The sequence below is a fragment of the Quercus robur genome, chromosome 6 (assembly GCF_932294415.1).
Source record: "Quercus robur chromosome 6, dhQueRobu3.1, whole genome shotgun sequence".
Taxonomy (NCBI): domain Eukaryota; kingdom Viridiplantae; phylum Streptophyta; class Magnoliopsida; order Fagales; family Fagaceae; genus Quercus; species Quercus robur.
In genome coordinates this window covers 33,947,093-33,964,535 of record NC_065539.1, presented here as the reverse complement: position 1 = coordinate 33,964,535, position 17,443 = coordinate 33,947,093, and the positions used below count along the sequence as shown (strand labels likewise).

At 35.1% G+C, this 17,443-nt stretch overlaps 1 protein-coding gene and 1 pseudogene across 1 annotated transcript; both read left to right on the top strand.

The window, feature by feature from the left end:
* Positions 1-1,064: 1,064 nt before the first annotated feature.
* Positions 1,065-2,845, top strand: LOC126690117 (1,4-dihydroxy-2-naphthoyl-CoA thioesterase 1-like). Its single transcript, XM_050385248.1, has 3 exons — positions 1,065-1,211; positions 1,353-1,544; positions 2,693-2,845. Exons 1-3 carry the CDS (start codon positions 1,065-1,067, stop codon positions 2,843-2,845), a joined length of 492 nt encoding a protein of 163 aa, XP_050241205.1.
* A 330-nt stretch (positions 2,846-3,175) lies between these two features.
* LOC126690116 (1,4-dihydroxy-2-naphthoyl-CoA thioesterase 1-like) lies at positions 3,176-7,698 on the top strand (annotated as a pseudogene).
* Positions 7,699-17,443: the final 9,745 nt, after the last annotated feature.

Genomic DNA, 17,443 nt, shown 5'->3' with positions numbered 1-17,443 from the left:
AACCAATAGAACCAAAGCTTTAAAAATTTATGGATTTAACACTCCTTTTAAAAATTACGATTAAGGATTAGCCTTTTTGTTTTTCAGTTAGATGTTAAAAAAAATATTTTTATTAACAAGACAGGATGTCGTGATTGCCATGAAGAACAAAATTTAAATAATTATTTTTGTATTATATATGTTATTCAAAAATGTTAGATTATAGTCTTAATGAATTTTCCAAATGATTTATAATTTAAGTTTTGTTTCTCATATTTTAATTTGGAGGAAAAAAAATAGTATTTTGTTTACAAATCTAAAGATATTTCGGAAAGGAAAAAATTTCCTATAAGATTCTTAGGGAATTAAAAATAAAACTCTAAATCTTATTAGATTTCTAATCAAATCAAACTTAGAAATAATTAAATTAAATATCGTATTCTCAATAATTTGGATACCAAGGGTAACGTGGATTTTCCCAAACCAAACTTAGTGAAAAGAAATTTAGAAACTAATTACTATACACGTTGTCACAACTTATCCATGTGTTAAACTGTGATTGAATCATATCACTTATCCATTGATCCTTCATTCTTCATTGTTACTTGGTGAAAAATAATTTTATCATTACTTGACACACGTGCAAATAATATCAAAGTGCATGACAAAGTGTGTATCTAGATTTTTCCTTAAAAAAAAGCTTGTATTTATTGGTTGGACTGGGTCTACCCTTAATATCAATACATTATCAACTGCTAAAAATTTGACACCTCTAAAGTTGTAAAATAATTGGTAAAAATTAAACAAAGTCATCATATCACAAGTTAATTACTTTCTATAACGAAAAAAATTAAGCTTGTATTTATTGTCTGGACCGAGTCTATAGTTAATATCAACTGCTGAGAATTTGACAACTCTAAAGTTGTGAAATATTTAGTAAAAACAAGTCACCACATCACAAATCACATACCAAAAGGAGGTATAAGAACTAAGAAGGAGAAGCAAAATTTCTTTCCACATGATAATTAAGATGAGAAATATTTGATTACCTTAACAACATACACAATAATTATCAATATACAGACATGGAGGAAAAGAAAACAACAGCAGCAGCATCATCGTACAATACAGCTGCTTTTGATAATATACTTCATAAGATGGGTTTCCAGTATGAATACGTCTCGCCAGAAAAAGTTACCGGCCGCCTTTATCTTAATCAGATGTGCTGTCAGGTCTCCACTCTTCCTCTCTAATTCATTAATTTGCTTATGAGTTATGAAAGAAAAAAAAAATTCTTGTATTAATTTGTTTTTTTTTTTTTTTTTTTTTTTCAATTATAATTTACATGATTGATGGAATGGAAAAAAGTACAGTCCTTCAAGATGATGCATGGAGGTGTATCAGCATTGATAGCTGAGTCTCTGGCAAGCTTAGGAGCCCTCGTAGCTTCGGGTTGTCAGAGAGTAGCTGGTGTTCATATCAGCCTCAACCATTTGAAGCCTGCTCAACTTGGTGATCAAGTGTTTGGAGAGGCTACCCCTCTTAGTGTTGGTAAAACCATCCAGGTGGGCTAATTTTCGATTACACTATTCCCTACATGATATATGCTTTAATTTGTCATTTGGGGTATTGAATATTTGAATGACTTCCCTTCAATCATCACCTATGAAGCACAAACACGGCTGGGAGGGTGCCGCATTGGAGTCCGACGCAGTTGCCCATGTGTCGATGCCGCGTTTGAGCTTTTTTTTTTTTTTTTTTTTTTTTTTAACGGATTCACGTTGACTTTGCTCGATTCGCGCTGACTTGGCTTCCATTCTCACTGATTTGCGCCGAACCGGGAAGTTTTGGATAGAATCAAGTCGTATTGGGTCGTATTGGCTGGTGATCGAAATAGGCCAAAATCGGCCTTGAATCATGCCAGAACAACCAAAATCGGCTTTGAATGAGGTCCAAACATCCTAAATCTGTCATTTTTCAATTTTATTATGAATATTTGTTACTTCTTTTGTGTTTTGTGTTTCTTGCCTTCTTCTTTCTTTGTTTTGTGAATCAAGACATAGTAATGTGTTTTTTAAGAATATTTTAATAGTAAAAATATATAGAAAATATAAATAAAAATATTTTTAATCGCCGCACCCTGCCGCACCTGCACCCTATTTTTTCAAAAATTGCCGAGTCCCACACCTACACTCGCACCCGAATCTAGAAACGCACCCGTACTTCATAGATCATCACACCATCGCTTCATTGGATTTTTGGCTTATCTTGTAGGCAGTGAATGAAATGGTCAGGCCAAAAGATGGGACAAGCTTCCTAATATTCAAAAATAAAGAAATAAATTAATTCTTTTATTGATGTATACATGCAAATCAACATTTAGGACAATTTTTTTACTGTTATTTTCAAAGCATAGTTGATTAATGTTACAAGTTGTGTTTAGAATAATATTACTTTGAGATAACTTTAACCATTAATACCACTTTTACTATGAGTCAATTACAACAGAAGTTATAAAATTCTCGTGTTTAATTGATACATATTTTAAGGGTGACATAAAAACAAACCACCACAATCTTTTCTGGAAAAACCATGCGATATCTTCTGTTTTCCTTCTCCAGTTTTTTGCTATTAATGATATTAATTAAATTCTTGGAGTATATATGTTAACACTAATAAGACTTATTTTTCAAATGGTGTCAATTTTGAGCAGGTGTGGGAGGTGCAAGTCTGGAAGATTGATCCTTCAAACTCACAAAGCAAATCCTTGGTATCATCATCTAGGGTAACTCTTCTTGCTAACGTGCCAATGCCGGAGCACTTAAAGGATACCGCTGCAACGGTCGGGAAGCATGCAAAATTGTGAACCACCTGTACATGTACTATGTTTACATGATTTTGCATCCTATTTATTATAACAATCAATTGAAATCAAAGCCGTAGTAAATAAGGATTTCCTGGACATAATTGTATTATGAAACAAAAGAGAAGTAATAAATTATTCTGCACAGAGATGCTGATGGTGCTTCACTTGTTCGCTGTTCTGATTTGGCATTTTCATGTTTCTCCTTAGTAACCACAACTTTGCACTCAAGGGCTAGCATATGCAACAAACTTCAAAAAGCCTTTGTTCCTTTTTGCATAGATTCAAAATAAAGTAGAAGTAGTTGTCTGCAAAATTTCAAATGTAATCTACATGATGTTAGTTTCAACTAACAATGCTCTCAATGAAGCAAAAGATTCCTTGCTTCTCTCTCTCTCTCTCTCTATCTATATATATATTATGACCATCTCCTTTCTTTTAGTGACATTATTTTTGACGCAATGAAAGAGATTAGCCTTTAGCCCATACCATGCCTTTTGCTTTAATTATCTTGCCCTCTATACATTTTTTTTGTTAATTTTTTTTTTTGAGTATGATGCAGTTTTTTAGTGCCTTTGTAATTTGTTTTCTGCTGCTGTTCTTCTCTCTCTCTTTTTTATTTTTTATTTTTAATACCATATAAATATCATAGAAGGTTACAAAGTGGTTGCAGAGGGGATTACAGATTAGTAATGATTGTTATGACCTGATGAAGTCCACGTTAAAAATACAAAAGAGCTGGAGTCTTCCACCGCCAGTGCCTTCTGCATCTTTAATTGCTAAATATACGACAAATATAAAATTTAGCTTATTTATTTTAAAAAACTAGTTTTGTTAAAATTTTAAGATTACAACATTGAAACGTGAAGGAATATCTTCCATTTACACCAATTAACTCTTAACATGTCTAGTACTAGCAAGGTTATAAGTAACAAAATTACCAAATCTCTTTGTATGGGAATGATTTATAATTTATATTTTGTTTCTTATTATTATTTTTTTAATTTGGAGGAAGATTTAACCAAAAAAAAAAAAACTAGTATTGTGTTCACAGATCCAAGGATATTTTGAAAAAAAAAATATTTTCTATAAGATTCTTAAGAATAAACCAAAAATAAAAAATCTCATATTCTCAAGAATCTTATTAGATTTTTAATTAAATCAAATATAGGTATAATTACATTTTGAGACACCTAGATTTTGAGGCATCATATTCCCAGGAATTTGAATATAGGAGGTAATATGGATTTCCTCAAACCGAACAGTGTAAAGAAGTTGAAAAACCAATTCTTATACTATCACACATACGTTACTATACACTTTGCCACAACTTATATCCATGTGTTAACTTATTATTGGATAACATAACTTCTATATTGATCCTTCATTGTTGCAAGGTAAAAAGTAACTCAATTATTCCTTGACACATATGCAAATTATTTCGAAGTGTTTAATTGGACGTTTCCTCCTGAAAACCAGTATGTTTTTATTGGCTGGTTTGGTTTATCATCCACCGCTGAGAATTTGACACCTCCATTTAGTAATAAAAAGTCATCATATCACAGGTCAACATACCAAAACGAGGAGAAGAAGAAAAAGGAGAAGTCAAATTTCTTTCGGCGTGATAAGATAAAAAAGATTTGATAATCTATATATATATTTATAATAGGTGAAACTGAAAGAAATTCAAATTAGAATTCCAAATAAGAGTTTCAATTTTGCGTCATGTGTCCTAAATTATTTATTCTTAAAGACTTTTATTTCTTAATTTTATAACCAAATGTGGGGTCACATTATAAATATTCATCCAAGTGAGTTATTAAGTATAAAATCCAAAGAGTTTAAAATAAATTGATCGTAAAAAAAAAGTGTTTCACAATAATTAAAAAAAAAAAAAACCTAATAATATCCTTACAAATTTTTTTAAAGAGTTAACAAAATATAAAAATGACTATCAATAGTATTTAAATTATATATATATATATATATATAGGAATTATATTGTGCATCTTATTGTATATCTTTAAGTGTATCCATGCATATGCACGAGTTTACAAGTTAGTTACCTTAACGACAGAGAAAATAATTACCAATACAGACATGGAGGAAAAGAAAACAGCAGCAATAAATCATCATCGTCCTTGACTGTGGCTATCGATTCTCTGCTTCATGCTATGGGGTTCCATTTTGAACATGTCTAGCCACAAAAAGTTACCGGCCGCCTTCATCTTACTTAGATTTGTTGTCAGGTTATCACTATCACTATTCCTCTCTAATTCATTAATTCGCTTATGAAAGACAAAAATTAATAATTCTTATGTTAACTTGTTTTTTTTTTTTTTTGTTTTTTGTAATTATAATTAACATGATTGATGAAATGGAAACAAGTACAGCCATTCAAGATGCTACATGGAGGTGTATCAGCACTGATATCTGAGTCTATGGCAAGCTTAATTAGGAACCCACATGGCTTCGGGTTATCAGAGAATAGCTGGTGTTCATCTTAGCATCAGCCATCTGAAGCCTGCTCAGCTTGGTGACCCTGTGTTTGCAGAGGCTACCACTCTTAGTGTTGGCAAAACCATTCAGGTGGGCTCATTTTAGATTACACTCAGTCCCTACATAATTTATGCTTTAATTTGGTACTTATTTGTTTGGATACCGTTTATTTTGTTGAAACTAAAAAATTATTGTTGAAAGTACTGTAGATAAAGGTAAATTTTAGTTGAAATAATATAGTAGAGCACATGAATAATGCCAAAAAGTGCAGTGGAGCCCATGAATAATAGCAAAAGTAAGCTAAATAGTGAAATAATTTTCATTTTTCATCTTAACCCAAACGTTATTATCGAATTATTTCCCTTCCATCATCACTCTATCGCTCCATGGGATTTTTGGCCTATCTTACTGAGGCATGAGGCTGTGAAATAGTAGAGCCAAAAGCTGGACACTACATCCTAATATAAAAGAAAAATAATGATAATAATTCTTTCCCTCCACAAATATTTTGTAAGCTTTTGTTGGGATAAATCCACGTCTATGTGTGAATTAAATTAAATACAACCCAAGTAACAGAGAAAATAGAAATCTACGGAAGTGATAAAAAAATCAACCAACAAGAATACCAAAAAATTACGTGAAAAACCCTCCAGTGTAGAGGGAAAAATCGTGAGACAAATTTGATCAATCCATTATAATAAAATAGAGATTACAACACCCAAGTTATACCTAAAACCTGAGTTCACAATAAATTGGGAAAATACAATAATATTTCTAGGAACAAATACAACCTCACCACAAAATCCGGTAGTAAGATCTTCCACTCTGAATACTTCAACTCTCTGTGGTTGTAGCACCCAAATAATCGTCCTAGAAAAATCTCCAATTTATCTTCCTTGTGCGTTTTGAGCAAAGGAAAAATTACCTTTTCTTTTTTCCCTTAGTGCTTCAAAACCGTGCTTCAGTCTTTAGTATCTCCGAATCTCTCTTTTTCTCTATCTACGTGAAACCACATGGACAAGATTTAGATAAAAGCTTTGCCGCCTGACACTCCTAATTCAATTAGAAATAGAAGTCTTTGATTTCTTGTGCAATTGGTACACCTATTTCTATATGAAATAGGATTCCTTCAATGCTCAAATACAAGTCCTATACGGGCTAGACTTCAAGGTGCCGTGCAACTCCCAACAGTTTTGACTTTTCAGATTGATGTGTATACATGCAAATCAACATTTAGGGACAATTATTTTCACTGTAATTTTTAAAGAATAGGTGGTTAAGGTCGCAAGTTGTGTTTGAAACAATATTACTTTGAGACGGTTTGATCATTACACCACTTTTATTATACGTTTTTAACAATTGATCACATCCATTTATGAAAATTCTGGTGTCCCTCAACTAATTGGTACATATTTTAATGGTGAAACTTCGCTGTAGTTTCTTAGATGTTGATTACCAATTGAATTCGAATACATGGATTCATTAACAAGTGCAAAACAAGGTTAGGATAATTATTTCAATATTCTGATTTAATTGTTAATGCAACTACATTGTTAAATTTAATTATGAAATATAAAAAATACAGTACTTTAGATATTTTACCTAACTGATTTGGTTCTTTTATTTTTAATTCTGGATAATTTCCAATATATATCGGCCCATTCGAATTAGAATCTTCTTTACCGTAAGTTGCATTCTAAGACCCTAGTTACTGTAATTTTCATTTATCCATATGCATCCTCCCTCCTTTCCTGCTATTAATTCTATTTTATTAATAGCAATTCCATATATCCATTAGCCAGCTCATATTGAAAAACTGGGTTTCCTATGACATAAAACCAAACTACTACAAGCTTTTCTAGAAAAACTATGCAACATCTTCAGTTTTTATTCTCCCTCTTTATACGTTTTTATTTTTAACGATATTAATTAAATTCTTGGAGTATATATGTTAATATATTAACATATATAAGACCAATACAAATCTTTTGTACCATTTCTTATGTTCCACTAGTCACAACTTGCCATGTATTTGTTTAATTTTTCTTATAAAATAGTCAAAATTTAAAATGGAAAAAAAATAAATACACATGACAAATTGTAATTAGTGGAACACAAAGTAGAACACAAAAAGCGGTATATAGGATTTATATTCTAATTTTAAGACTTATTTTTCAAATAATGTCAATTTTGAGTAGGTGTGGGAGGTGCAAGTCTGGAAGATTGATCCTTCAAACTCAAAGCAAATCCTTGGTATCATCAATTCATCATCTAGGGTTACTCTTCTTTGTAACTTGCCAATGCCGGAGCACGAAAAAGATACCAGTGCAAGGATCAGGAAGTATGCAAAATTGTGAACCACCTGTGCATGTACTATGTTTGCATGACTTTGCACACTTGACATTTTAGGACTCAATTGAAATCAAAGCCATAGTAATTAAAATAAGGATTTACTGGACATAATTGTATTAAGAAACAAAAGAGAAGTAATAAATTATATATTTTGCACATAGATACTGATGTAAATGTAACATTTTAGCTATTTTAGTACATACGTTAATGCTCTAACTTTATTAATTCAGTAACTTTAGTAATTACTCACTTTGTGTCTATTTGGGTAAACAATTTTAAAAATCACACTTCACCTATTGGCAAAATTTGTTGAGATTCTTGAGAATTGTTGTTTCTATGAATCAAACATTTAGATAGTATCAACATAAAGTTATTATTCCGGGTAAACTAAAGATTATCAAAATGGCCTAACTAGTTATAAAGTATTCTATTTAAATAAGAGAAAAAAAGATATAAAAAAAAAAGGCAAGGCTACACATGGAGAGTGAAGAAACCACACCTCCGTGTGAAGTTCCTCCATCTCACAAGTAAGGACATATACCATGTTGACATGCATATGATGATGATGTGATGAGATGGATGATGAATATGAGAAGCCATATGATGCAATAAGATGTATGTGATATACCCTGATTAGATGAATGTTAGGGTGGATGCTAGATGTATATTAGGGTTGACTTAGAGTGTATGTGTATAGAATAATCAATTAGAGGACTTTTTGATAGACTTAAGATGTGGAACACAATGATTGGAGGCTGATCTATGGATCGAGTGGGGTTGAATGCCTAACACTTTCTCATCCCTATACTTAAACTCTGAACACATGCTCTAGTAAGATCAAGCTCTCCACAAGGAGCGCTCATATTTATGGTTTCAAGACCTAATTTAGGTGATGACTCTATTTACATTTATTAGGTTATAGATTGATCTCAATTAATTGATTTAATTACTCAAGTTGATAATTATTTAGATTTTATGCACATAACGTGAAGGCACAAACAAACCACAAATCTAATCTAGATGCAGCGGAAATTAAATTTGAAACAGTAATTTGTTGACTAATGGGGAAAACTTTTACAAGGTATAAGGAATCTTTACCACTCCTAAGAATCCATTAATCAAGAACAAGCAGTTATAAGGATAAAAAATCTTACCACTGTCTTGCCTATCCCAAAATACCAATCTACAGTTAAACTATTATGCTAATCTCCAACTAGAATTGATCTTCTAGAGACTTCTTCAATGCACAAATTTCCAATCTATAACTAACTCCCAGCAACCTGTAGTTCATTAATGGATGCAAAGTTCTTTACTAAACACTCTTAGGATTGAAGGCAATTTAATTACAAAATCCTAAGACGCATAAGAATGTAATAGCTTTACAAAATGCATGTAGATTCTTTGTGAATGTCTCTGTGTATAATGACGATAGTAAAATAAAGCTTTTATATCATATAGTAAGTTAGAGAATGAAACCCTAGAAAAATCTTGTCATCATGGGCTGAAAATCATATATAAGAATTTAGAATCTACGAAACTCAAAAGATTGAGAGGTATTGAGAGGTGTCAAGTTTCATTATTCTCAACAAATAGAGCTATCAAGATAGGTGTTGAGATCCCAATTTTCAACTTTTCACAACTTGTTTCTTTGTGCACTCTTCATGTCTTCAATACTACTGCTTGATATACTTCTTTAAAGTACTTCATGATATTCTTGAATCCACTTAGATCTACCTAAATATAAGTAAAGTGTGTTTTGTCATAGACTCATAGGATATGCCAATTACATGAAAATATGACCTTACCAACATTCCCTTCGCCTCAATCCACTCGGCTAATGCATACTCTCCACAAGAAAAGGTGGGGACCCGTCTAGGGTGCTTGCGCTGAAAGTGACTAATTTTATTTATTCTACAAATTTTTATTTGTTGTATTAGGCATTGTGTTTAGATCATGTTTGTTGATTATATTTACAGCATCTATTTGTGTTCTTGATTATACAAGATGTTTGTCTTTTTGTTTACATGATCACCAAAAAAAAAAAAAAAAATTGTACAATAATTCCAACAATCTGAAGATAGAGTTTATTTCCTCTTGTAATTTTTGTGAATTTTGAAAATAAATATATATATATTTTGCTTTTTCCGTGAACGTTGTGTGCCAACGTTAGACTTGTTCATATCTTGAATCCTTGTTTTTTTTTTTTTTTTTTTTTTTTTTTTTTTTTTTTTTTACCGTAAACGAAAACGTTTGTATAAGAATAAGATTGATTTCATCTTTTGAATTTGGGCGAATTGCTAAAAATTATGCATTCGGAGAAGGTAGCTTATTTGCTAAATCATATCATATACTATATAATAAAGTAGGGCTTAGAAACCGTGGTTGCGCCAAGTGACTTCACCAAATAGAATAAATTTCTTTAAATTTTAAAAATATGTATATAATTTTTTTCTCCTATAATTTCTAAATTGATAAAACACTTAATTTGATTACAATCCAAAATTTTCATCTAATCTATCTGCTATAATTTCTAAGTTAATAAAAATATTAATTTTGATTACAATCTAAATTCTTCATCTAATCAATTTAATTCTTATTTTTAAAGTGTAATGTATTATAATCCAAATTCTCCATCTAATCCTTATTTGTATCTACAATGTATTATAAAAAAGCAATTTTAACAAACATACAACATACATTAAAAAAAAAAGTGTTTTTGCTACCTACATTCAACAAAATGTAAAATTTTAAAAAGAGATTAAATTTAGTTGGTTTTCTTCTTTGAAAAGTAAATTTAGTTGGTTGGTGCCATACAACTACAACCTACAATTGTGACTATCTAAATATTATCAACAAAACCTAAAATAATAAGATAGAAAGAAAAAAATCCAAAGCATAAAATATTAAAATGTGTAGTTGTGTACCTAGAAGTATAGCCATTCCCATGAATTAAAAAAGAAAAAAGAAGAAGATGAAAAAAGCACTTTCATTGGGAGGATATATGCACAGCGAGGAATCATATCATATTATATTATATCATATTATATATAATAAAAGTGGGGCTTAGATACCATTGTTGCGTCACGTGACTTCACCAATTATTGTAGAAATTTTCCACGTGGCTTCACCAAATTGCGGGAATTTTAATAAATTTTTAGATTTTAAGAATAGATATATACATATTTTTTGGATAAATATGACAAATCAATATCATTTGTGTCTATCTAAATGTTGTCAATAAACCCTAAAATCAATAGAATAGAATTACCTAAGGATAGAATTTAAATAAAAAAGAGAGATAAAAAAAATGCAAAAAACGTTTCTTTACAAAACGTAAAAGGAAAAAAAATTAGATCTAGCTAGGGATTTGTTAAACTAAAAATAATATAATAACATGAGAATAGAAGAAAAAGCAAATAGAAAAGTTGTGCACTGTTAAGTAATTAAAAATTGAAATCAGAAAGAGACAAAACAATGAACAAAACGAAATAAAAAATAAAAGAAAATCAATTAACCTATTCTGTGGAGTGAAGGTATTGACGGCGGAATGAATATAAAAAAAAAAAAAAAAAATTTGGTTAGTAAAGGTTTAAAAAAAAAAAAAATCTATATGTCTATATCATATCATATTATAAAATTAAAAAAAAAAAAGTATTTGAGTTTCACCTAAATTACTTTTTTTTGTTCATATCATCTTCTTCACAACCTAAAATTCCCACTATATATACACAATTTTTTGGTGTTTCATTATTTCTACTACGTATTTTACAATTATTTTCTATAATTTTCCTTTCTCCTCTTTGCCCTACCTACAACCTTGCAGGTAATTTTTTTTTTCTTTTATCAAATTGAATAGATTTTGTGTATTTGTTGCCTTTTTATTATATATAATATGATTTTTATCAACAAGTTTTATAAATAGGTTGAAATTCTAGGTTTGATCACACATTTTAGTGTTTTTTTTTATAGAAGTTGTAGGGACGCAATACGCAACGAACCACAACAGTGTTGGGTTCGCACGTAAAAAGGCCCAGACAATATCATTTGTAGAGAGTGGGTTTGAAAGGCTAGGCCTTGGTTACCCAGCGGTGGGTTTTTGTGGTGTTCATATGTGTTTAAGGTGTCTTCACCCCTGGAGTCTTTCTCCTGGAGGTGGACTGGGAGGCCCTTTCTTTTTGGCCATTTTTTCCAGCCCCCTTATCCAGATTACTTACTTTTTCTTTTATACTAGCCTGCGTTCGCTTTCTTTCGTCCACGTGTAGGGTCGACCTTTCCAAGACTGATACTTGTCCCGTCAGTCCAAGACCAAAGTCGTTGGGAGTGGTTGATAAAGCTGAAGAATACGGCTCTGTTAGGTGCAGAGCCGTGTATGGGGAGGGTAGTAAGGGCAGCCTTTCCTAGATATTTTAGATTTTCTTTCAAGTTTGTCCCTATACCGTTTTTGCCCCTCTTCTCGGTGGAGCTTTAGGTCAGCCGAGGACTGGACTGTCCTCGGCTGCTTCTCCGAGCCATTTTGTGCTTTACATTATTGAGTTTGGACTATAGCCTTCTTCGGCTTGGGCCTTAGGACTCCCCATGAATAAGTGGGTCTGGCCCATAAATTATTGGGCCCCACAATAGCCCCTCAAAACCATGCTGTCCGACCTCCTGGTTGGAGAGGGGGGTTTTGATAATACCGAGCCTTTATTACGGCTCATTTAATTCAACCTTTCACTGACGTTGGCAATTCTCCACTTGCCCAGGAAATGCACCGGTCTACGAGATGTCCTTCTTGATTTATTCACGATACGTTCATGCCGTTTGGTTATCCGAAGCATGTCTTTAATGGTTTCCCTTCACGAGACCTCTCAGATTCAATGGTTACTGATGGTGTGGGGGAGCGGAACGGGCACATTCTTGTTTGCAGGTTCACTTGGAGATCTGAACACATTTAGTACCCTCCTCTTCATCCCTTATATAAAGAGGAAAGACGAGAGTTGTTTCTCCCATATATGAATCCCTTTAATCCCTCAGAAATCTGAAATCCTTAGATTCCTCCCAGAGTTTACTTTTACCTTCTGATTATACCTCAACCTGTAATACGTTCACCACAGTCATAAGCAATGAAGAAACCATTCCCCTCCCAAAAATACCATGTTCTAATAAAGCTCGAAATGGCTCGGTCAGGGCAAGGATGGCGGAGACTCAAGATTTGCCTCACCTTCCTTTCAGCCAAAATCCGAAGCAAGGACTCGTCACGTCACACTTTCGGCATGACTGAGCCGAGGACACCCATTATCAGTACCACCCGCTCCCTCATGAGCATATCTAACATGGCACCAGTGTGTTAGGAGTCAGGACTGGGGCAGGGACTAAGTGCCCCTGCTTCTTCCTCTCTTTGTTCACTGGCGCCTCCTTTTGCCTCTCTTTCTTCTTCTTTCCACCACCAGATCCATCTTGGTGCTTTTCCTTCTCCCTCTTTTGCTCCTTTTTCTTTCTTTTCATCTCTTCCCTCTTCTTCTCCTCCTTCTTTTCATTCATCTCCTCCATCTTCCTCATTCATCTCCTCCATCTTTTTCTAAAGAAGGTCCTTCTCTCAATATGGGCGATACCGAGGCAGAGTTAGGAGGGACTTCGGAGACAAGTTTAAAAGACACCTGACCATTTACTTAGTTGTATTGCTAATTTTTTTTTTTTATATTGTTTCGGCAGTTCACCTTTTGTATAGGCTTGTTTAAGCCCCTCTTTGTACGTTGTAATACATCTTCATATTAATAAAAATTGTTATCATTTTACTTCGCATGTTCTATCTCTATGTTTTTACAAATTTGCAAGTGCTGTTCGGCACAATAATATAGCATTTGAATCAATGACAACTAGAGCCAAAATACTTGCTAATAAAAAGATGTCACCATAACTTTAATAGAATTGTTTGGCACAACAATGCCGACCTGTGAAGAACGATACTTACCCCAAAACATGCCGAGATGAGAACTGGATGCTCTATGCGGTGTAGGAAGTAACCATCCGAAGACATATCACCCGCAAAAATGAACAGCCCCCTTAGGCTACTGAGTAGTGGGGCGTTTCACTATCTTTTTAACACTCTTATTGGCCTTAACCTTTTACAGTATTTGAGCCAAGGACTTTCCCCATCCAAGTAGTTGGTTTCCCCATAGGTTTGAGTCCGAGGACCATGCGATGACTTGGTTCTGTCCAAAACTTGTATTTTCTTTGTAAGTAGTTGGTTTCCCCATAGGCTTGAGTCCGAGGACCATGCAATGCCTTGGTTCTGTCCAAAACTTGTATTTTCTTTGTAAGTAGTTGGTTTCCCCATAAGCTTGAGTCCGAGGACCATGCAATGCCTTGGTTCTGTCCAAAACTTGTATTTTCGTTATAAGTAGTTGGTTTCCCCAGAGGCTTGAGTCCGAGGACCATACAAGGCCTTGGTTCTGTCCAAAACTTGTATTTTCGTTGTAAGTAGTTGGTTTCCCCAGAGGCTTGAGTCCGAAGACCATACAAGGCCTTGGTTCTGTCCAAAACTTGTATTTTCGTTGTAAGTAGTTGGTTTCCCCAGAGGCTTGAGTCCGAGGACCATACAAGGCCTTGGTTCTGTCCAAAACTTGTATTTTCGTTGTAAGTAGTTGGTTTCCCCAGAGGCTTGAGTCCGATGACCATACAAGGCCTTGGTTCTGTCCAAAACTTGTATTTTCGTTGTAAGTAGTTGGTTTCCCCAGAGGCTTGAGTCCGAGGACCATACAAGACCTTGGTTCTGTCCAAAACTTGTATAGGTGCCGAGCAGGAGGTTGTCCTTGGCAATGGCTATTCCTCGGCGTGGGCCGTAGCCCCTGGGCTCCCACGCAGAATGGGCCTGGGTCGCGAATTCACTAGGCCCACAAATTAAGAGGCATTTCTGTAGTCTTCGGTCACGCGGTACCCTTTGGTGTCCCAGTGTTCGAGGTGCGCCTTCACGAGAATCCTCTAATCTCATGGTTGCAGGTGGCGTTGGAAATTGAGCCGAAGCCATTTTGTCTGTAGCGTTCCTTGGGACGCTGCGTGAATTAAATGCCACCACCTTATCTTTTTAAATAAATAGGAGAGGAAGTTGCTTTACCTATACACAAATCCTTCAGTTTCCTCCCAAATCACAACTCCAATATTCGGTGCTATCCTCCCTTAGTATAACATGTTTGAGGCGCGGGGTGGGGTGAAGGAACTCTCTCCTCCACAAAGGCGCCGTGTCCTCCTGAGACTCAAAGAAGTGAGGTACGGGCAAAGGAGGCATAAATTCAAGAGAATATTCCGTTTCGACAAAGGGGAAATGGTGTTTCTCCTTCTTTTAGTCAAAATCTGAAGCAGGTTCTGTTCATGCCAGAATTTTGGTGTGTCAGAAGAAAGATTCTCCGCCATCAGCGCCGTCTGCCTTGTCGCAGGCAAATTTTGGGGTAGGCTCCACAACTTCCGGCTCCCTGCACCTTTCCTTTAACGATGTGAGCCTCAAGTTGGGTTCCCTGCACCTTTTCTTCAGCTACGCTAGCCTGAAGCTGGGCTCTCTCTGCACCTTTTCTTCGATGGTGCAGGCCCCAAGCTGGGTTCTTTTGCTGCCTGAGTTATGGGCATGTAAAAGTATTGAGGAAGAACAAGGTCTTGAAGCAGCAGCCAACCTCTCCTCTGTGCCACCTCCTCGGCTTTATCTTATTCTCTTGTACCTTTCTTTTCGATTATGTAATTAGCTTTGATACAAGCTGATTCTAGCTTTTCATTGTACGCTGTACTATTTCTTTGTTTTAGTAAAAATGGAAATTTATTTACTTGTTTTGAATACCTTTCTTTTTGCAACACTACTTTGTGAATGGGTGTGCTCCATGTGTGTTTTACTTCAATGATACTTAGAGCAGGAAAACTTGAGACATAATCCAACTAATTCTGATTTACCGACACTACCAGGCATTATAACGATAATTCATAGTAAGGTAAATTTAGGAAACTAACCGAGGTAACAGTTGAATATTCTGTAATAAGTGCGAGAATACCGTCCGAGAATGATAATCTCTAAATAATCCATCCGAGGAGGTGACTGAGCAGTAGGGAACTCCGATTGTGTTTCAGGCAACATATTGCTCTATATTGCATCGATCCCTTTGGTGCTGAAGATCTGAGAGCAGACTTAAGGATCCTCGCAATTTAGGAATTAACCCAATTGTTAGTGGAGAGTTTTTCCTCGGATAGATCCTAAGGTCCATGTAATGTAGTTTTTCCTTGTAAGTAGTTGGTTTCCCCAGAGGCTTGAGTCCGAAGACCATGCAAGGCCTTGGTTCTGTCCAAAACTTGTATTTTCGTTGTAAGTAGTTGGTTTCCCCAGAGGCTTGAGTCCGAAGACCATACAAGGCCTTGGTTCTGTCCAAAACTTGTATTTTCTTTGTAAGTAGTTGGTTTCCCCAGAGGCTTGAGTCCGAAGACCATACAAGGCCTTGGTTCTGTCCAAAACTTGTATTTTCTTTGTAAGTAGTTGGTTTCCCCAAAGGCCTGAGTCCGAAGACCATACAAGGCCTTGGTTCTGTCCAAAACTTGTATTTTCTTTGTAAGTAGTTGGTTTCCCCAGAGGCTTGAGTCCGAAGACCATACAAGGCCTTGGTTCTGTCCAAAACTTGTATTTTCTTTGTAAGTAGTTGGTTTCCCCAGAGGCTTGAGTCCGAAGACCATACAAGGCCTTGGTTCTGTCCAAAACTTGTATTTTCTTTGTAAGTAGTTGGTTTCCCCAAAGGCCTGAGTCCGAAGACCATACAAGGCCTTGGTTCTGTCCAAAACTTGTATTTTCTTTGTAAGTAGTTGGTTTCCCCAGAGGCTTGAGTCCGAAGACCATACAAGGCCTTGGTTCTGTCCAAAACTTGTATTTTCTTTGTAAGTAGTTGGTTTCCCCAGAGGCTTGAGTCCGAAGACCATACAAGGCCTTGGTTCTGTCCAAAACTTGTATTTTCTTTGTAAGTAGTTGGTTTCCCCAGAGGCCTGAGTCCGAAGACCATACAAGGCCTTGGTTCTGTCCAAAACTTGTATTTTCTTTGTAAGTAGTTGGTTTCCGTAGAGGCTTGAGTCCGAAGACCATACAAGGCCTTGGTTCTGTCCAAAACTTGTATTTTCTTTGTAAGTAGTTGGTTTCCTTAGAGGCTTGAGTCCGAAGACCATACAAGGCCTTGGTTCTGTCCAAAACTTGTATTTTCTTTGTAAGTAGTTGGTTTCCTTAGAGGCTTGAGTCCGAAGACCATACAAGGCCTTGGTTCTGTCCAAAACTTGTATTTGTTCATTTATTTATTTATTTTCTAAAGGTTAGCTCCTCGAATAAGGTGGAGGAAGTCAGCTTGATGTTTGAAGCCCCTAGACTTGCCCACGCCACTGGCACTACGAGGCGTAGCCTCTAGTGGGAACTTATGTTGGAACAACAACAATGTGTCGCCAGTCATAAAGGCATCCTCATATACTCTTGCTCGACAAAAGCCTAACTCCACTGTCGCCTGAGCCAACGCGCAAGCCTTTCCCACAGACGGTGCCAATTGTAGGGACGCGATACGCAACGAACCACAACAGTGTTGGGTTCGCACGTAAAAAGGCCCAGACAATATCATTTGTAGAGAGTGGGTTTGAAAGGCTAGGCCTTGGTTACCCAGCGGTGGGTTTTTGTGGTGTTCATATGTGTTTAAGGTGTCTTCACCCCTGGAGTCTTTCTCCTGGAGGTGGACTGGGAGGCCCTTTCTTTTTGGCCATTTTTTCCAGCCC

What these genes read in the sequence shown, in the direction of transcription:
- LOC126690117 (XM_050385248.1), top strand. Translation starts at nt 1,065, where the DNA reads ATGGAGGAAAAGAAAACAACAGCAGCAGCATCATCGTACAATACAGCT. An exon ending in TTAATCAGATGTGCTGTCAG is followed by an intron (nt 1,212 to 1,352) that starts GTCTCCACTCTT and finishes AAAAAAGTACAG; the next exon opens with TCCTTCAAGATGATGCATGG. An exon ending in GTGTTGGTAAAACCATCCAG is followed by an intron (nt 1,545 to 2,692) that starts GTGGGCTAATTT and finishes AATTTTGAGCAG; the next exon opens with GTGTGGGAGGTGCAAGTCTG.